Below are 22,490 nucleotides of genomic sequence, written 5' to 3' on the forward strand. Positions count from 1 at the left end.
CCCACATATAATATTAGGACATTTTCTGGCCTCCAGAAGCCTTCATATATTCCCTCCAAGTCCTGATTCTCCCCAGAAGGTAACCACTTTGAGGCTTGTAGCACTAACATGTAATTATATTAAAATGTATAATAAAATATGTATTCTTTTCTGTCTCTCTTTCTTTACTGTGCTTGCAAGGTTTATCTTAGGTTTTGAATAATTCTTCCTTGTTGATTTTTATAGGCCATTGTATGATGATACCATCTTTTTTATTCATTGATTTTCATATTGCTACACATCTGGGTTGTTTTGAGTTAGGGACAATTATCATTAAGATGCTATTCATACTTTGGTACAAATATTTTGGTGAGCCATTCATCTGTATTTCTGCTGCATATGACCCTAGAAATGGAATTACAAGGTCTTGCAACATGGATCTGTTCAGTTGAAGTAGATACTGCTACCAAAGATAGAATCGAAAGTGTTTGTACCCATTTATGCTTCTTGGTTGTTGTAATTTTAGCAATTCTGATAATATTACTTTGTAGTGTAAATTTTGCATTTTCCTAATTATTAAGAAATTATAATTTAGTTTAACACTAATAATAATAATAATAATAATAATAATAATAAAGTTTAGTACTTTGTCCATGAGTATGTGCTCCCTTTGATATGATTGTGCAAATGTTTCCATTTTCTATTATGTTTTCATTTAAAAAATCAATTTAAATAAAGTATTTATATATTCTAAATATGTGTTTTCTGAATATATATGTTAATTCCATTCTATGGGTTGAATTTTTACTCCCTTTTTTTTTTTTTTTGTAGTATAAGATCTCATTTTTCTTTTCTTTTTTTTAAATTTTTTTTCTTTTTTTTAATTGGTTGTTCAAAACATTACAAAGCTCTTGATATATCATATTTCATACATTAGATTCAAGTGGGTTATGAACTCCCATTTTTACCCCAAATACAGATTGGAGAATCACATTGGTTATACATCCACATTTTTACATAATGCCATATTAGTAACTGTTGTATTCTGCTACCTTTCCTATCCTCTACTATCCCCCCTCCCCTCCCCTCCCATCTTCTCTCTCTACCCCATCTACTGTAATTCATTTCTCTCCTTGTTTTTTTCCCCATTCCCCTCACAACCTCTTATATGTAATTTTGTATAAAAATGAGGGTCTAATTCCATTNACTAAGTTAATCAAAAGGGATAAGGAATTTTTACTCTCTTAATCATTGCTTTGTTTTTGGTTCTAGAGTTTGAACCCAGAGGTGTTTTTCCCCTGAACTATATCTCCAGCTCTTTTTATTTTACTTTATTTTATTTATTTATTTATTTTTGAGATAGGATCTTGCTCAATTGCCCACACAGGACTCAAATTTGGGAGTGGTTCATGGTTGGTTGTTTCTCAGCATTGTTGTAACAAGAGGTCTCTCAACTAATCTCCACTTAATGGATTCCTTTGTTAACCAATGTCCTGTATTTCGGTAAACAATATTAGCTAATGTTCAATGCCACTTAAATGTTCATAGCTATTAGCAGGCTAATCTGGAATAGTCACACCTTCCTATTGCTTCCTATCAACTCATATACGTACTAAGAGTTCTCTGTGTATGCCCATTTTATTTATTATAGCAGTTAAATTATTTTATCAATTTTGATGCAATGACAAACATATTGCTTGTATGATAATTACTATATATTCTTTAAAAATCTAGATTTTAAAAGTTGTAAAAAATTATGACCAAGATAGTTATCAACATAAAGATTTAAAAAATATAGATTTTCACTTAAAATTGATTCTCAAGTGGTATTAATTTTCACCACATTTTAAAAACTCTAAAACTAAAAACTAAGAATGATGAATAATAGATTATTCATTGAAGAATAAATTATGTTGTACCCAATAATAGAAAGCCCTTGGTCCTGCAAGAAAACATTAATTAGTGTGCTAATTTACATTTTCTTGTTTTAAGTAAAAATAAATTACCAAGAGTATGAATGTGTATCACTTTTTTTAATGATTTCCTAAGGAACATGAATAGTTCTGAGTTACATCTTCACTACTGGTAAAGACTCTTGAGTTCACATCATTCAGGATTACAGGAACTAACAGTAAAACTTCATGCTACACACTGAGCTTTCTATGAAATTCTGGAACCAGTGTCCAGCCTTTTATAGAGACTGTTATGGAGCTGTCTGTGAGTTTCCTTTGCTCATTCTAAATCAGGCTTTCTGGGAGCTGCTTTCAATGTTATAAATTGTGCAATATAAATTCAATTTTTTAAAATTTATTTTTTAGTTATAGGTAGACACATTATCTTTATTTTATTTTTATGTGGTGCTAAGGATCGAACCCAGTGCCTCACACATGGTAGGCAAATGCTCTACCTCTGAACCACAACCCAGCCCCAGTATGAATGCTATTTACAAATAAATTAGTATAAATTCCATTTTGATCCTGAAGACATAGTAGCTGATCAGCCTAGTTTCTCCTTAGAGCAAATCATTTCTAAGATTTGTCTTCTGCCAGGGATCTCTAACACACTATTATAAGACTAATGTATTAGTTTGATTTTGTTTCAGAGGCAATGGCCTATAGTGAATAAGTTTAGTAATTAATCACTCAGCTTATCTCAGTCTTTTCCCTTCTAGCTTGTTACAGTATAACAAGCTCCTGGAAAACTTAAATTTTATTAGTTTTTCATTCTGCCATTTCCATCAGGCTTATTGATATGGGCCAATTTATTTCAGGACTTGTGTATAGATGACGACTATAATGACTATTGGCCCAATTGTGGCTTCAGGAAAACCATAAGGTCACAGCCACAGATATATTCCTAAATGGCTTTCCTGATGAAGACTTTCTCTCCAGCCAATGCTTCTCTGCTTCCATTTAATCCATTGAAAAAGGGTATAGGGAGGTGGTGAGTTATTGTTTGCATGAAGTGTAGGGCAAAGAAACTCCTTTTCACCTAGTCTCTCAATTGTACATTTAATAGAGACGTGCTTACTAGATCATCTTGGATTAAAAAGAGACCTTAGTCCTGTCTAAGAGGGTAGGATCCTGAGATTTCAGGTGCAAACACCTCTTAAAGAAAAGAGTGGCGCAGTTCAAGTAATCCCTAGTTGGGATGCCCAGATAAGGGAACACCTTGGCAATAGCAGCAAGGGTGGTGGGGGCGATCTCACTGTTCATTAGTATTTCTCCTAAGGCTTCTTGGGGGCTTGGAAGAAATTTTGAACTGAAAAGTAGATGCATTAGATTTAGAGATATTCTTTCATCAAAGCTATGATCTTATTGTACACCCGTTGCGGGGCATCGAGGCCCCAGATGAAATCAAAGTGGTTCCACTCTGGCAATAGTTTGTAGTAACGAAGATTCCTAATTTGGGGGAGTATCCTGTCAATGTCCTTTGGCGTTATAAGCATGTCATGTCCACCAGCCCAAATAGCAGTGGGCACTTTCATGGCAGTCAAGTCATACAGTGGAGGACGACTCTGTGAAAGAGAAAGAAAAGGCACTCATGAGAGGAGGCGCCTCATAGCAGCAGCTGAACTCCAATAAATGGGAAGGCTGCTAAAGGAGTGTCTGCCATGATCATAGCTCTGTGAGGCAATGAGGGAGGTAAGAAGATACTCTACTGTCCCTACCTTCAAGGAGCGCAGAGGAGCAAGAAAGACACGGCAGCTAAACAAACATCTGTATGTAAAGTAGTGTATGCTGCATGCCATAAAACACCCCTGAAAGGCAATGGAAGTGAAAAGGAAGAGGAAATTGTTTCTAACTGGGGGCTTCAAAAAAGAGGAGTCCACCAGTCACCGTAGTATATAACCGTAATGCCAGTGATTTGGGAGGCTGACAAAGGAAGATCACAAATTTGAGGCTAGTCTAGGTAACTTAGTGCCTCAAAATGAAAACAAAACAAAACACTGGTGAATGAGATGGATGGCAATTAAAAGCTGAGAGTGACTTAATAGAGTACTTATAATAGAAAGATAAAGGATGAAACTACATTTTCCAAGGTTAAGGAGTGAGCCAAAGAGGGAAAGACGCTCTCTTGAATATTGAAAAATGTTAACAGAAACAGTGAAGGAATGATGACAACTAGATAGAATTGACAGGTTAAGAGAAGGTTTGTTTGCTCGTTTTCATAAAGGACAGGAGTTCATGTAAGATAAAAAGAGCAACCAGGAGGAACGGGAGGTAAGAATTGGATCCCAAGGTATATTTTTCCGTATAATTTTACACACCAAAACTTTAGGAAGAGGAGGTAAGAAGATATAGGGAAATGGGCACAGAAGCAGATTATCTTCCTAATAGAGAAAAGAGGGAAAAAATGAGGAGGACAGAGATATTTGGGTGCAGGTAAAGTTCATTTACGCAACACATAGGTATTAAGGGCTCTGGACATGCCAGGTTCTCTTCCAGGTGAGGAAAACATTGGGGAATGAGATGGAGGGAAAGCCCTATACTCGTGGCACTAGGTTGATTCTCTAACACTCAATAACACATAATGTGGGAACAGAGATCAAGCTGGGGACTTGAGGGAGAGCAAGCTGAAGCTAGTACAGACTAGTTTCTCTAGGGAATGTAATAAAGTTGACTTCAATGATACAGTTTACCTCTTATAATTGTCTTAAGAGGTTAGTAGAATCTTATTCCTTTAACAATTTATTTCATTGCTCAGAAAGTGACTGGTCTAATTGTTTTGATCCTGAGAAACAACTTAATTGATATGTGTTTGCACTAGCAAAAAGTCTTTAAGATAGTCCGGGAAGACATTGGAAAATTTAATTTAATGTACTTAGTTCATATTTAGAAGCCCAATCCCTGACTGAGAATAGAAAGGTTGTAAAGGGAGAGATTTCAAATGAAGTGCTAAATGAGTCTACAAATTTTGATATGTAAAGTTATATAGAAAAAGATGCCTTATAATCCAATTCTTAAATGTTAAATAAAGCTTTTTAACTTTCATGTGGAATCTTAGTTTTTTTCCCCTGTTGGTATTAAAAAATGTGTATGTATTCTGTCAAAGTTTTTCTGAAACAATTTCCATTATTATGCCCCCATTAAAATTACACACACACACACACACACATATATATATATAATATATATATTATATATATATATATATATATATATATAATATATATATTATATATATATATCAGAAACTTATTATTTCAAGATAATTTTATTGCATATTTGGAAAACCCAATACTTTAAAATGTTCTTATACAAAAAGATAGTAAAATATGAGACCAATATTCAGAAATTGAATAAAAAAGAGGAACTAACGCAAAATGAAATTCATACTTTCTGCTATGTATGAATAAATGTATTTCCCTCTACAAAATATATTTTGAAAAAAAAGCTATCAGTAACATTGGTTATCTTGCTATAATTTAAAATGAAGAAGCAAGATTAAAAGTTGTACAAACCAACATGATCCTGAAAAAAACAGAATAAATATGTCAGATCATTAATACATCCAGTTATTTCTGGGTGGTAGGATACAAATGATTTTACTTTCTTTATATGTATCCCTTTTATTTCCTAAAAATTCTGAAATGAATGCAGATTAAAATTAGATATTTATTTCATAAAACTCTCATCAGCATAAATGTCACCAATTAGCAGGTAGGATTCTTCTTACTCTCAAATAATTTCATATTAAAACTTCTCAAAATCCCCTCCTGGGGTCATTCTCAGTAGCTTACCTGATTATAATGAAGCATATTTTCAGCTTCACTTCCCCAATCATAGGCTCTGAATTCTTCAGATCGGTAAAGCTGAAATAAATGTGTTTTAGAAAAAGAATTTTAGGATAAGAATCATGAGTTCCAACAGCAAATCTGAGAAAAACACTGGGAAGAAAACAAGGCCCCTGGATCACCAGAAGAATGTATATCTTACTATTATCATGAAAGATTGTGTCCTTTCTATTGAAAGGGAAACAATGGTCTTCTTTGGTTTACAAGAAAAACTAATGGAAAATCAAGTCTCTGTAGAAGAAAGTCAAATCCCAGATTTTTCTCTCTCTGGAAAGGTTGCAGCTCTTCTGAGGCCCTCTCAATTTAACTCTTAACTTAAACTCAGGGACTACTTTATTTGTTTTGATTTTAGATGGGATTCATTTATGTCATCTAGTTGGTCTGCACTATAAACCTCCCCACCTTCTTTGTGAATCTAGGGAAATCAAAACAGGAAGGAGACAACAAGGACAAAATGAAAGCAAGTTGCTAAGTTCTTGGGTGAGTCTGAGCGTGAACTCTGTCCATTTATCTATAATGAGAGTAAGGATCGGTGTGGTTTCCCACGACAAGGACTCTACCTGTTTTAAATGCAATATGTTCTGTATTGATGATCCAGTGGGAGCATGGGATAGATACACATCCATTCGACTCTAAGAGAAATCAAACCCATGTTACAGCAACAATCACCCAATGAAATGAACCATGCATTTCAAAAGCAGGAATTAATGATCAATACTGGTGTTTTGAAAATGATGAGGGAGAATCATCTAAATAAACCCATATTGATGTCAGGAACTTGAATGTGAGTGAACCATAGGTTGACTAGTAGGATGGGCTGCTGGACAGCAAACTTGCGCCAGCTCTGAATATGCAGGGTAATTCACTTATTTTGAAGTAGAATCAGGTGTGATGGACATTAAGGAGCTCAGAAACCAGGGAAGGTGTTATGTGCAAGAGCACGTTGGTATGTGCATGTGCACATATGTGCACTGTCACAGATCAAGAGGTATAAAACCTGGATTTCAGACCCATGTTGTTCATTATCAGCTCTATGACCTTGGTCAAGTTATTGAGTATCTCTGAGTTTCTGTTTTCACTTCTCGTAAATGAATATATTAAAAATATTACAAACTGGCTAGGCTCTTATGGGAGTAAAAATAAAACTAAAAGTCAATTATTTCCAAAGAGTACTTCAATCTCTGTAAACATTCTAAGGATGAAAATTATAGAGATCAAAGAGTAATTGTAATTATATGTCTTAGAATATAATGTACTCATTCAAGGGAAATTTAAAAATCTGTACTTTTGGAAAAAAATAGGCTTTGAACAATGGTTCCTCATGAGTTTCAACTTAACATAATTTAGCTTCTATAAGCATAGGGATGGACTGGCTTGTGGAAAATAGATATCTTGGGACTGAGTTCACTATAACACACTAATTGGCTGATAATTAGAATACAGCAGAGAAAACTATTCAACCACACGAATCTGTGAATGGAAATTGCTCACCTCTTCCTCCTTTTTGAATTCTCAATAACAAAGATTTGATTTAAAATGGACTACTACTTCTTCATAGAAAGGGGATTCTATTTCCCATATTGTCTGAGATTTTTCCAAGTTAAGTGGTGAGTTTTATTTGAAACCACAGTCACTCATACAGGAAGGCACATATGAAATGAGAACAATGCTTTCATCCTTTTCTAGGATTTCATTTATAACTAAACATATTCAAATGCAATAAATACATGTTAACTGTAGTACATTGTGGCTGATTGTGGACAGGTGAAAATCTATTACTCATCATGGAACATCCACGCTCCTAACTTTGACCAGGGATGGAAGGATGCAGCTGCCTTTCCCTTCCAGAGTCCTTACATGTAAGGTCCATGGAATATCTAATCAGCTATGCACAGCAAATATCTGCCTTTAAAGGTGCCTTTAAAAGACCATACAAACTATAGTGTATTACATGGATAAGAATGAGTCACAGGAAAGCTGGGATTTCTTCAAGCATTAAATGGCTCCAAAATTATTATACATACCACATTCATATTTTTCTTGTTGTATCCAGCCCATAAGGACATAAATTCACTACATATCACCCAGAGTATTTTATTGTTGCAGATTTTGGTAGAAGGTGTCTTCTTGGTCTTATCTTCTAAAAAGAAACCTTTAGTACCAAACATAGCCTGTAAAAATAAAAATCAATTATCTTTTCAAGATCCATGTTCAGACTTCTTGAAAATACCTTCATTGTAGAAATGCATCATAGTGGAGGATCTATTTGCTGTTTTAGTCCAGGAAACCAAGTTGCTCAGGAAAAATGACTTAGGAATTCACTTTCAAATGAGGAAGATCATTAAATGTTATTTACAGGGAGTCAGCAGTAAGGAATCTTCACCTCAAATTTAGTTCTTCATGATGAAGCTTCCTGTTTTCTGTCTAATCAGCAATTGCCATTATTCCTCATTTATTGATAAGAGAAATGGGACAGTTTTTTTTCTTAAGGTGAAACATTATACTGACTAGAAAGGAAAAGCAGGTTTTTCATATTACTCACGTACACATTGGCTTTCTTGTACTGTCCTAGATTAGTCAGCTGTCACCATGTAAAGTACAGAATGTAGTACCAAAGAGAAGGTGCCACTGGACATCGAAGTTGTGATGACGTCACACAGACAGCATAGCTAAAAACTTCAAAGTCTTGGAAAAATAAGCTTCCGGAGGTAATCAAAGGCAGTGGGGATCCAGAGAATAGGACTTAAAATGGCAGGAATTTTGACAGTACAGAATGTGAACTAAGATAACCCAGGGACATTATTTGGTTGACTTCTGATCTATAAGATAGCAACACATGTATAAGACTGGTTTATTTATAGATAGATATATCTGCCTCTGAATTTGACAGATTAGTTTACTCAACCCTGCCCAAATGGAGGTAACAGTCACGATTAACTGATGTCAACACATTTTGAAGAAAAACTACCAACCCTGCAAAGGGGATGTCACCTCACTTGTGCTCACAGTAAACAATAGAATAAAACTGTTATCAAATGAATCATTAGGCCTAATAGAAGTTCCTCCTTATGTTAGCTCATTAATATTTTTTCCATTCCTACTACTCTACTCCAAATCTGGGTCTCATCTTTTTATAAGCGAATTACTATGATATTCTAAATAGTCTCCCTTGACTTGATTTTAGCCCAAATCCATTTTTACCATTGCCCCAAATTGAAAGGGCAACCTTTTAAAAATATATGCTCTTTGTGTACATGACCTTCATGGAAAAACAAAAACAAGCAAAATACAGAACAATGATTTAGTGAATAAAATTTCAAATCTATAATTGTCAATTACAGAACCCTTTCATCCCTTAAATAATAACAATAAATACTTGAATAAATACATGAGCTGTAAGACACTGAGGCTTTGGAATGTAACTTTAATAAATTAGAGGAAGCTCCCATATGGAAAAAAAAATCATGTTAGGCTTTTCTAACATCTAAACGAGGACATCCATGATCATACATAACTTGAAGAGTGTCTTCTAATTGGACATTGTGAATTCATTGACCTGCCCAAATAAATAGAACAAGAAAACTTGTGAGAAGACTCTCTATGAATATAGCACTCAGCTCAGATTGAGATTTTGGCATGTACTCAGCTCTGTGACTGGGTACAGTAGATATTGTGTGGGACCTGTAGATACCATGGCACACACAATACACACATTCACAAGCACATGTTCATGGAGTCTTAGATTTTATTTACTTAGAGTTCCTACTTTACTTCATAATATATTTAAAGCTAATAAAGATCTATGATCCCAAATGAGATCCTCAGGTAAATTTTGGCAAAAGGAGAAGCCTACCTTGATTATGGAATTTGGAAGTAGAAAAAAACTGGTAAAAATGCTTGTGGGGTATCTGAATGAGATCACAGGACTCAGGGCAAAATTCATTTTGATTCTTTGTGCCAGTTCGGGCATGGTGGAAAAGGCTACAAATCCTGGGAGAATAGAGACAAGATAATCTTGTAAAAATTAAAAATACATAGGCAATATTTCTACCAGCAAAAGTGGGGATCTATTTATTCATTTCCTTTGTCCTTCTATTGCAACGATTTTGTGGATGAAGTGGGATTTTTTTCTGCAAAGATAATCTGCCTTCAGTTCTTTCTACTCCCAAGTCCCCCTTTCTTTTATTCCATTGATGGACAATTTAATTTGGTTGTGGATATGGAGTACCTGGTAGGTGAAGGGGGAGGGGGAGGCTGCTGAAGCATCTACTAATAGCTGGGTGAACTGTACTCAGTCTCACCTCCCAAGCATGGGGTGAATTATGGGGAGAATCATTTTACCCCCAACTCTGAGATGAGCAATGAGTCACAGAGCTTCTGAAAGAATCAGTCCACAAAACATGCATTGATTGGTTCATCCACAATATTATCCAGTTATTCCATAGGATTTCTTTCTCACTATAGAGTAAGATTTCTTTGCACCAGTGCCTTGCTGGACGCTCACCAATAACTCAGACTCTTTCCAGCTTCCAACATGGAAGGGGCTTTTGTTGGGTCCACTATGATCCCAGTAAGGACCTAGTCCTTCCATTGGTTCTACTCTTTCAACAGTATCCCTGTGAGGATGATGGTGGAGTTCATCACTAGGCTAAAAAGACTATGCAGGGTACCTATATATTTTGATTTCATGAGGTGATTTCCTGGGCCTCTGATGGAAGCGGGGTGGGTGTATGGCACACAGAGATGCTTACTAAAATGTTAAAACTATTTTGGCCAGTGGGGGAAAAACTGGACAATTTGACTAAACAATTGAGTCAACAACTCTGAACAAGGGGTAATACTTCTGCCAGAGGGTTTTTGAAAACGTATACAGGTGAGTTTTCTGGTGGTTACACTAATTTGGAAGCCATACTGACATTTAGTGGGCCTGGGACTTGGATTGCTAAATGTCCTACAAACAGTGGATCCTTTCCATGTGACAAAGTTGCTCTGTCCAAAATACAAACAGTGCTCACTGAAACATTTCATGCCCTCGGTCTAGTGCAGAACGCGGATGGCCATATTCTCTGTATTCTCTGCAGATTAAATATAAGAGTATATCTAAGTCTCACTTTCCCAGATTCAACCCAAGTCATTCTCCTCTGTACTGTCCTTCTTTCCACAGTGCCCAGACCCTCTGTTGGTGAAGGCTGACTGACTTGGTTTGAATGTATGTTCTGTCTCTATGTGCTCAGAGACCTTAGGAAACTCAATTTCTCTGAACATCTGTTTCCTCTTGTACGAAATGAAAATAATAACAGTAGAGTTGTTCACAAGATTAGAGGGAGAAAAAGCACTGGACATAGGTCTTAAACATAATCAGTGCTCAATATGCACTCGAAATTATGGTAAAATTATTCTCCTCTCAGTAGCATTTCTTGGACTCTCCTGGTAGTCTTTTTATATTCTTTTGGTCTGTGTGCTCTGATCTCCCTGCCTGTTTCAAGCTTGTAAACTATCATTATAAAGTAATGCTCTGTATCTGTTTATTATTGATGTTGATGGTGGTGGTTGTGGAAATATGGTAACAAGATTTATTGTTTCTTGCATAGTTTTACCCAAATTGTGCATTTTCCACAAAAAGTTATTATCTTAAAATTAGAAACTTTAATGGAAGATCAATAACAAATTCAAATTTGTATTAGTAGTTTCCTTAAAATTTTTTTTTGATGGGTACCAGGGATGAATTCGGGGGTACGCAACCACTGAGCCACATCCCCAGCTCTATTTTGTATTTTATTTAGAGACAAGGTCTTAATGAGCCTCACTTTTGTTGAGGCTGGCTTTGAACTCATGATCCTCCTGCCTCAGTCCCCCAAGCCACTGGGATTAGAGGCATGTGCCACCATGCTTACCTCTTTTAAACTTTTACTTGGAACTAGATTACTGATTTCTTTCCAAAAAATCTTGACAATCATTAAGGTATACATTTTTTAAAAGAAGGTGATTTTTTAAATTATAAATATCTATACTGTTTACATTTGTTATTAGATGAATATTAGATAATATGCTGAGCATATTAGCTCAGTTAATTTATCACAATAAGCTTTTGTGTCCAATCCACAAACAAATGAGACCTTATCTTTTAAACTTGTTTAAATTAAATATGATCCTCTCCCTTTTATTTTATTTCAATCCAATCTGGGTTGTAAGGAAGACCCCATTGGTTTATATTTATCATTTCTCAGAGATATTTCATGATACTATGCTTCAGTTTTTCAGCTCAGAGGAAATCTAGAAACTTATTCTTTAGAATTTCCTCACTGGATTGGGGGCACGTGATTATTTGTGGAAAATTACAACATCATTACAGATGTGTGGCTACGACCCAAAATTGAGGAAAAGTTTGCTGGATATGCTGCCTGTCTCTGGACTGGAGGTTCATAGCCACTCAGAGCGTGAGGGTTGTTCCCAGCACAGGACAGAGTAGTAAGGGCACTATGAATAGCAGTTACTCTATTCCAGTTTAAAGGCATATTCCCATAAGATTCTAATAACACTGGCCTTTGTTAGCATACCTATGGTAGTGCCGAGTGAATGTCCAATGAAATACAACTTTTCCTGACCAGTTTTATTCACAATGAAATCTATTATTCCTGGGAGGTCGTATTTGGCCATTTCATCAAAACTGCAAAATAAAACAAGGCCTTATAAATACTTGAAACTGTAAGTTTAAAACTCAGACACTTTCCCACCCAGAATTCTGTGCTGTCTACTTAGTCAGTGGATATCTCATTACTTACCCAATTAAGTATAGACCATTGTAGCTTTTGTCTTGATTTACAGGTCACTTCCTAATAACAGAAGTGCTTGTAAGACTTGGGGATGCTATCTAAAGTTCAGTCTTATTCTTCATTCTATTCTCTTGCTTTTCTTTCTCTTCCCTTTCCCCATATAGTTTGCATGTCTCTGCTTCTGACAATCCCATGGGATTCAAGACTCCTAGGGCTATGTAATACTCACTTTTGGAAACAGGACTGTTGTCAGTTATGGTCCTATCATTCACTAGCTGAGTCACTTTTGATAAGTTCCTGAAATGCCCTGAGCCTAAACTTCCTCATTTGAGAAATGAACAGGATAGGTCCTGGTTTCCAGGGCTGCTCTACGCGTTGCATAGTGTGAAAGAAATGACCTGACTATTGGTAGGCACTTGATCAGATGTTGCTATTATTAGTACTTCTTTCTATATATTCAATATATACAAAAGTTCTATAGTACCAGTCCAACCAGCATTAATGAAAAGGCCTGTTATATTGTCAGGTATACCAAGAGCTAGAGACCTGCTTATTAAAAGCATATATGAGGAGATCTCTAAATTGATACTACCAAGTATAAGTGGAATTTTGTAATGCCTTCAAGTGCATTTACCGCCAAGCTCCCAGTCAAGGACTTGGTGACATGAAATGCTTCCTGACTAGCACCTTCCACAGAGCTCTAGCCCTAACAATTTATTCTATCCTCCTTCTCCTCTCAGCCTGTCACTGGGTGCTTAATATTTCATTAATATTCAAGAATATAGGAACGCATGGTCTATTCTAGCAGCAAACCAATAGGGAGCTTAAGTTTGAGGAAGGGCACCAGCTTATCATCTGGTAGCAGAGAAACACTTCCATTAAAAGAAACAGACAACATATTAAAATATTCTCATTGCCCATTAATACTGTTTTGAAAATTTTATATTGAAATTTTCCTGAAAATTGTATTCTGTTCAATCTCAGAACAGTGTTTTTAAAATAAATACAGTATTAATACACATCATCTTTGCAAAATTGATTGGCTGTCTAGGAAAAGATTTATAAAAATGCCATTAGAATAAATAAAAGCTTCATGAGGCCAGGGATTTGATCTGAATAGATTTGAATGCTCAGGGCATAAGATAGTGCATACAGCAGGCACTTCATAAATATTGGTTGAATGAATGCATGCATGGGTCATAGGAGTATTCTAAGTTGTCCCTTGAGCATATTTATAAAGTATAGTCAGATTGAATTGGAATGTCAGATGATCTTGTTTAACTGGCACAATTTGCCTGTGGGAGAATCAGTCAAAATGAAAGATTCTTACAATTTAAGATGTCAGTAGAAATGATGAGGAGCTTCATGACTTCAAGTATTATAGACTATTATTAATACCATCCATACTATTATATATTTCAAGAAATTGCCTCCAACTTGTTTTTCTTAGATATAGTTTACCTAAAGGCCCAGAATTTCTCTTCATTTTCTGAGAGTGTTTTGTGTCTTCTTGACCAAGTGTTCCCCCGACTATTTCCCATCCATACGTCGTAACCTGCATCTGCTAGAAGGAATCCAAGGCTTCCATTGGCATAATTCTCAAGCCAGTAGGCAGTGTCTGAAAACAGGGCATGCTGCAAGTACACAACTGGCCGGGGACCTGTGACGGTGGTACAAAGACAGAAATCAAGAAGAATCTGTGATAAATAAAGTATGTCCAAACATGATAGCAACACACACCACACACAAATACATGCCAAGAATAGAAGACATAAACAGAATATGCTTTTCTCCTTATCATTAGTGCAGAGAATTATAATCATATAACTTCAATTTCTTGAGCACAAACTTTGTACCTGGAGCTAGGTAGAATGATTTACAGGAATTAGCTTATTAAACTCTTATAATAACTTTTGAAAGTAGTTGCTATTTTAAAGATGTGGAAAACAAGGCTTAGGGAAGATAAGTGATTTTCCCAGCAGGTCTTTCAACAAACAAAAGTACAGAGAAGAGACAAACCTGATTATGTCTCATTCCAACAGAGAATTGTAACTGCTCTGTTTTTATGTGTTCATTTACAAATGGTCACCAATTTATGACGGCTTGACTTACTGTTTTCAACCTTCCCATGTGCAAAACTGATATGTATTCAATATAAATCATACTTCAAATTTTGAATTTTGATCTTTTTCTAGGCCAGCAATATATTATATAATACTCTGAAGATGCTGGTCAATGATGGCAATGACCATCAGCTCCCAGACAGGCATGTGATCATGTGGATAAATGATCCATACTACACAGTGCACTGTGTCGTGAAGCTATGGTGTTCAGTAGGTCAGGTGTATTTAATTCACTTTTTCTTATGCTACTTTAAATTTTTAGTTGATTTTATCAGTACATAATCCCATGCTAAGTTGAGAAGCATCTGTAAACATAGGTTCTGCACGTGGCTTATAAAGATGCACAATTTATCATGCTTAATGGATCCCTACATCTCTTCCAGGGAGGAAGAGGAGGTAAGCATAAATGAGCACTTGTAAGTTCCTCACCAAGTCTATCTCAGACTCCAGCCTCTGCTCACTGGAGAACATTGGCAAACTACAACAGTAGTTTTTATATTGAAATAATTAATAATTAATAAGTAAAATTAGCTTATCCTTCTTTCAACTCCCAAATTCATAAGGGAAAGTTTGCAGGAAGAACCAGGGCGAACAATGCAGAACAGTAACCTTAATTCAGTGGCTGCCTGGAATTCTGGTTCTGTGTCTTGGTTATTTGTGTGACTATGGGCTTGTTACATAATCTGTGGTGCCTCCGTTTCATCATCTGTAAGATGGTGACTACTGGGTTGCTGGAGGTTTTAACTGATTTATTTAGAATAACACAGAAAATAAATGGTTTTTAGCTACAAATGTTTCCAAAATTCTCTGTCCTTAAGCAAACTTTTTTCTATAAGATTTTTCCTCCTTTTTTATTTCATAGTTTCCTTGCCCTCAAGCCTGTTATTGCCCAGATTTAGTAAAAGACAAACCCCAAAGTAAACAAAGAGATGCAGGATGCACTATTAAATTTGAAATCATGATAACAACAAATAATTTCTTTAGTACAAGCACAGCCTAAATTGGAAATTCAAAAAAACCTATTTGTTGCTTATTCTGCTTTCAAATCTAACTGGAAATCCCTTACTTTATCTGGGAGAACTATCTATATCCCACTCCCCTTTTTCATTCTGAAATTCTTGAATTTATTTATTCAGTATTATTTATTAATTATCAATTAGTTTTACATATTTATTATAAATTATTTTTTCTTAGAGTGTCAAACAAAGTGATTTTAGCTGTCACTTAAAAGTGGTGATGGGGGAAACCATACAGAACCAACAGTGATGGTAAGCATCTGCCAATAAGTGACTTGCCTTTGAGTTTTTGCACGTATTTTGCTTACTCTCATTTTTCCCTTCTGAAAGCCTGTGCAGTTATAGTTCATTTTTAAGAAGCACTATCCCAGGCTTCTGCATGTTTGGCTCCTCATTCTACAATTCAGGCCTCATTTTACAATACCAGGCTGTTCCCATTCATAAACCGTCCCTTAGGCCAAGGGGCATGTGAATATTGGTTATCCTTCCTGGAAAAAGTTCCCAGAAGTGCCACTGTCATTTAACTTGATGTTTTACTCTGCAGAGAAAGGAGCATGGATCTTAGTGGGAGCAAAGGAAGCTTGTCTGGGTACCCCACTGGAGTCAATTTCTTTCCACCCAGAAAAACCTCTTCCAACAATGAGGAAATCCAATATCCTGGGACATATGAGGAACCAGGAATGACCTAACAAAATGTAGCCTCCACCTTGGCATTTCCACCCTAAGAAACAACCCCAGTGGCTCTGAGTAGGATCGGTCATGCCTTTGGTATTTTTAGGCTTTTATCTGTTTTTGAAGAATTAGAGGCAAAAGAATGAGTCTTTTTTTAGAGACCACCCCAATAATTCAAACAAATTTTGATAAAGTACTCTCTTTATGAATATCCAGTTTTACATTTCAGTCACATGCAGTCCCTTCTCAGCAGACGCGTATCTTGTACCTGTGCTCCTAGCATGCCGTCTTCCACAGGGAATCCTGTTGATGCTGAGTATGTACCCATCTGCAGTGGTGACTTCATACTCTTCGCTGGGGTAGCCATTGTAGGTGATGATTTCACTCTGCCCAGGGAAAAGACAGCCATCCACTAAACTTCTTCTCTGAATGACATCAAAAGGAACTAGAACAAAGCACCTAGCGCATCTTATTGGGGTGGAGTGTGTAAAATCTTCAGCCACAAGTAACCATAAAATTAATCTACCCACTTAAAGTCTTAATAAAAATAGTCAGGTGTGGTGGCATCCTCCTGTAATTCCAGCAACTTGGGAGGTTAAGGTAGGAGGATTATAAATTCAAGGCCAATTTGAACAACTTAGTGAGACCCTGACAAAAAAATGAAATAAAGTAAAATAATAAAATAAAAGGGGCTGGGGATGTGGCTCATGGGTAGAGCACACCTGGGTTAAATACTCAGTACCTAAAAAACTAAAAATAATAAAAACAATGCAAAACAAAAGAAACAAGTAGAATGTTAGATAATATCTAGTGTAGGCAAATTTTGAGGGGGGTGATATTCATCATTGACACATTCTTTCTCACAAAGCTATATTTTCCAGTCACTTGTCATTAGAGACCTCTCTAGGTTTAAAAATGGTAAAACTATAGACTAATAGAAGGCAGTCTCATACATCACCCAAATGGCTTAATATTCTTAAAGTATACATTCAGTACAAGAGTTGGTGTATATAATACAATAAAATTCTGCTTTGTATTACTGGTAGAAAATATTAATTATTCAACTGAAGGAGCAGATCTACCTAGCTTGACCCTTCTAGAGTGGTTAAAAACCATCCACCTGTTTTTCTTATCAGAGATTTTTCCCACCACCCACTAATCCTGCTTTATTTGATGTTCTTTGGAATTGCTCTTGACTTACAGTGTTCATCCACACTTCAGGATTCACTTCATTTTCCAAATTCAAGAATCCACCAGCATTTAATGTTCCACAAATCAAACAAACTGTTGTTAAAAACAGCCACATCACAGGAATGCCTGGCAGAAAATATTTAACATTCGCAGATTTATTTCATCCATCAATCTTGACTTGTGAAATAAAAACAGTGCCCTAATGGAAACTGGAGTAAGATCCTGGGAACATTGATAGTGTTTGGAAGACAACAGATAAAATGAACTAACTCAGAGCACTATTAATCTACTTTTGCACATAGAAACTGTCTTGACATAGTCCAGTTCTTAAAAGGGAATGAATTCAATTTAGCACAGAGGCTTTTTTTTTTTTGCTCTTATTTTAATCATTTTTTTTAATTTATTTTAAGTCATTGTTCATCTGTGAAGTGCCTGAATTCCTAATGATTTATAGGACAAGTTTCCACATCACAGCACAGTGAAAGTAGAGGTGTCTCTAGGGTAGACCAGAATCCCACAAAGCAACCAAGAACCTTGAATTGATGAAGCTTTTGCCAACAAACAAGCTATGATCAGCTTCTCATGCTGTGACTATGTCATATGTGGACATCCAGAGGAATAATCTTGCACATGTCCATGTGTACCTCACTTTCTTGCCATGGTTCAAAAGCAGTTTCAAAAGCAGGCTGACACCAGTAAGAGAGTAGCTTGCTCATCATCTGAGTGTGTTGCAGTCAATTGGCCTGAACTTGAAATTCAGCCTCACTACAAACAAGATTTTTGACCTTGGGCAAGTTATTTTGTAGCTTTGTCTTTTTGTTTGTCAGTATCATAAAAATAATAATATCACCTATTTCATAGTGTTATAGGGAGGGCTAAGTGACATAATATATATAACACACCCAGTGCAGTGTAAGTCCTTAATAAATGTTTTCATTATTTTTTTTTCTAAGAATAAGCCAATGACTAATACCAGAGAGTTTTTACTGTAACAAAACCATGTCTGACTTATAAAAATTACAGTTTACTTTTGAAGCAAAATAGCTTTTCATACATTTGCTACCTAGATGCAGATGATTTTATATCTGTAAATGTTATATAATCTAAACACTGCTTTGAAACTATTAGTAGCTAATGGTAAGTGCTTACCTTATGCTAGGCATTGTCTTCGGTGCTTCATAAGTTAAAGCTAGAAAATCTCCATGAAGCTGGTACCAATACTCTCCATTTTATCAATTAAAACAAAACAAAACAAAAGCTTGGAGAGATTTAATTCCTAGTCAAGAATACAGAACAAGCCGGTGACAGGTCTAGGCTGGGCAGCTCTTGCATCTGAGAGTCATTGCCATCTGGCCTCCCAGTTGTGATAAAATCTCCATCTTACCTACTTAGGTGAGCTTCACCTGCTCCCAAGGACTCCTGATTGATGAGGAACTTCTGAATTTTTGCTTTTGACATCAGGCTGAAGAGTAAGATATGGTTGCAGTAACTGTTAGAAACTAGAGAGATGAGAAACAGGAAGCTTGTGGAAATGAGGAAAACTTGGACTGTGCCTCACCCAAGGCGTCTCCTTGGCACACACAGTGTCATGATACAGTTTGCATATTGGGAAATTGTGGTCTACATAATGCCAAGTAACCACTTTGGCTGAATCATTCATATTTCCACTGTCCTTGTGGGGAGTGTTCAGGAACATTTTCAAACCAGTGCATGGAACGGGGAAGTAGATCAGGATTCTAATGGACAAAATCAGAGATAATAGTATCACCCCTCAAACCCCATAGTCTAACAGTAAGAATCTAATGAAGCAAAGTATGTGAAAGTATAGTGTCAACCATGAAGTTCGCAAGGATATGCATGATTGTCACTCGACAAAGAAGATGAAGCAATTTGTTTGGTGATGCTTGAGACCAGAGGAGTTTGGAGCTAGCAATGTGGCAGAGGAAAGTGACTCACATGTTAAATGTATTTGGCCTGTTGTCAACTTTGGCAGTAACTGCTGTGCTAGCTGACCCAGAAACCATTTAACTACTGCTTTAAACGATGTAGGAATGGAAGCCTGAGAGAATAATGAAGACAATTTATCTCTAAACTCTACATGAAATATCACATAATGGAGGCACATGTGCTCAATTTTCTACTTCACTTTTTATACCTATAGAGACTAAACATGAACTCAGTCTCTTTTATCACAGCATGAAGGATAGGGAAAATTAAGTTGCCACTCAGCATGATACACGAGTTTCACTTCTATTCATTTGGACTCATTGTCAAATTCTTTCAGAAACAAAGGTAGGGTCAGTGTTCGTCCAAATCCTAAGATCTGTTTCAGTTAAGTAGGAAATTCTGTGCTACTTAAATAAATGTGGAGCAAAAGGAAGATCTCAGCATGTTGAAACAGGGAAAAGTTAACACACCACTTGATACTCATTCAGTCTTTGATAAAAAAACTCAACTATGTTTTGCTCTGATTGATTGTGTGATGACAGAGGTGTATGGATGTGCTTGGAATTGCTCATGGCTTTTGACTTTAAAATGATCTTTACTGACAAAACTTTAATGGATTCTAGAGAGTTCTAAGATTATTATTATTATTATTATTTTGTTGATTTGTTGCCATAATTTAATGTAGAAATAGCATGAGTATAGTTCAACTTCTCAGGTCTTTACAGATTATAGACTAACTCAAACCTCAAAAAATTACTATATCATTGATTTCTCATATTCTTTCCTCAACTTTGAGGGTTAGCTTAAAATCTGAGGAATTCTTCCAATTCTTTTGCTTTTATAGAAACAAAGCTGTATCAAATAAATGACACTAAACTTTTTGGCAGTTTCATTACTCTTCTTATATCATCTTGCTATTTTAATAAGTATTCAGCATATTATTAAATATTATATATATTATACTTAGTAATATATGTATGTGTTAAGCTCAATAATGCGTATCCATATTATTATATACAAATCTATAATAGTAACATATGTAATTATTATATAGTTTAATATTCATATTGACATTTATTTAAATAAAAATTGAAAATTCTTCCTTAACCCTGTGAAATAGAAAATGGTAGCCTCTATTCTATTCATCTATTATTATTTCCATTTCCCTCCCCTCACAAAATTAGATGATATTAGAGCTAGAAAGGTACATGGGCAAAATGTATGTTGAGGGACAATCTTTTGGACAAACTAGTATTTCTGATATCTTGATTTAAGAATTCTGTCACAGCTTGGGCACAGTATTTGTTGACCACCGTCCACGGAATTATCAAGATGGCTGAAAATACATGGTCAAACTTGCATCTCTTGAACTATAAAAATGGTTCTCATCTAATTAAAAACATGTGTGCTATAGCAATGGTTTGTCTTTTTGTTTGTTTGATTGCTTCTTTCTCTCCAAAGACTGTTTTTTTATCTTAACACATCAACTTTTTGCAAAATGGTGCATAATTTCCCCCTTAAATATAATTCCAAGTCTAAAGACTTAGGCAATAAACAACAAAATAGAAAATAATAAGAATTTGAAAAATATAAGTAATTTGAAAGTTTATACCTTTGAGACAAATTTTGCCCTAGAGTAAGACTCTGCAGGAATGGGAGCCTGGAATTTACCTCTTGCCCCCCTGAGATGATTAACTCATTCTGCACCCTAAAATTAAAATAGGGTTCAACAGAACCATGAGAAAGAGATGGGGGGAGGGTATAAAATGATTTATTAGCACATTCTGACTGTGGGAAAATACTTTTAATTTACATGTTAAAATTTTATTTCCTTACCCATAAAGCAATATTCATGATATCTATAAGAAAGTGTTGCTTTTGAGATTCCCTGTTAGATTGGAACATGTTTTCTTTAGTGTTGGTGACAATAAATCTTCATTTAAGGACCACTAAACTACACCCATCTTAAAAAACAGCATAGTGATGATAAAGAGACAGGAGAAATGGCAAAAAGATAGATTGATCATAAATAAATAAAGTATTAAAGGTTTCTGAAGAGACCATAATAAATTAGTTGAACATATACCCATCCCAATACAAAATGGTCAAAGGAAAATAACTTACATTTAAAGAAAAGTTTTTACCCAAAATGCTGGTGGCTGCCCTTGATGACATCCATGTCTGAAATGGCAGGATCGGGATTGTATTTATGGAAAGGTCACAGCTTTGTGAGAACAAAGAGGAAGGGCCATACCATTGAAGGGGGGAAATTATACCATCTACTCCTCCAAGCAGGTTTACCTGCCTCCCTGCTTGCCTAATGTGCACCACTTAAGTGTGGTATTTTCTACAGCTCATTTTGCATTTGAATTATTTCCGTAGGAGGTACATTCAAATGGAGATTCTTTTTTAAAAAACACACAGGACACTTAGCCAGGAATTCAAGTTGGATCTAGTTTTAGATATGGTGTCATCCAATTTTATGGGTAAATGAAATTGTGACTGGAATGTACAAAGAGGTAACACTGACTCTTTTGAAATATACACCTATATCTATCCTGAGTGCATATTCTCTTTTTGTTTAATTACTGATAAATCACTTTCAAATCTCACCAGCATCCCTGAAAATAAGTAAGTGGTTTTTAGTGCAGAGGATTTTGATTTCATTTCCCCCTTCCCATCAACATCACCATTAAAGCAATGAATGGATGGATTGATCTAGAAGTCCAGAGAATGTAGCCTAGTGACTGAAGAATTGAGTACTTCCTCTGTCAGTTTTACTTTGAGATGCTTGACTATGAATTCTCCTGGATTGCTCTGCTAAGTGTTTCAAAGGAAAATGTTCTTAACAGTATCTAGCAAATTTTAGAGGAGACATAAAATTTACGGGAAAAACTCAATTTTGCTGTATGTTTGAACTAAAGTAGGTACTTTATTATTCATAGATTGCATAGCATACTAATTCAATAAAAAATTGAAACTTGATAGCAGG

General features: G+C 35.6%; 1 protein-coding gene across 2 annotated transcripts; it reads right to left on the reverse strand.

The window, feature by feature from the left end:
- Positions 1–1,748: 1,748 nt before the first annotated feature.
- Lipn (lipase family member N) lies at positions 1,749–21,766 on the reverse strand. Of its 2 annotated transcripts, XM_048807423.1 has the most exons (11): positions 21,623–21,766; positions 18,936–19,050; positions 17,562–17,677; positions 16,629–16,746; positions 14,011–14,209; positions 12,334–12,443; positions 9,630–9,766; positions 7,801–7,947; positions 6,337–6,408; positions 5,723–5,794; positions 1,749–3,496 (listed from the first exon to the last, which is right to left on the reverse strand). In XM_048807423.1, exons 3-11 carry the CDS (start codon positions 17,664–17,666, stop codon positions 3,263–3,265), a joined length of 1,194 nt encoding a protein of 397 aa, XP_048663380.1. In that variant the 5' UTR covers positions 17,667–17,677; positions 18,936–19,050; positions 21,623–21,766; the 3' UTR covers positions 1,749–3,262. The 2 variants fall into 2 exon arrangements, with proteins under 2 accessions (XP_048663380.1, XP_048663381.1); XM_048807424.1 differs by lacking the exon at positions 21,623–21,766 and having other exon boundaries at positions 18,936–20,000.
- Positions 21,767–22,490: the final 724 nt, after the last annotated feature.

The sequence above is a fragment of the Marmota marmota genome, unplaced genomic scaffold (genome assembly GCF_001458135.2).
Source record: "Marmota marmota marmota unplaced genomic scaffold, marMar, whole genome shotgun sequence".
Taxonomy (NCBI): Eukaryota; Metazoa; Chordata; class Mammalia; order Rodentia; family Sciuridae; genus Marmota; species Marmota marmota.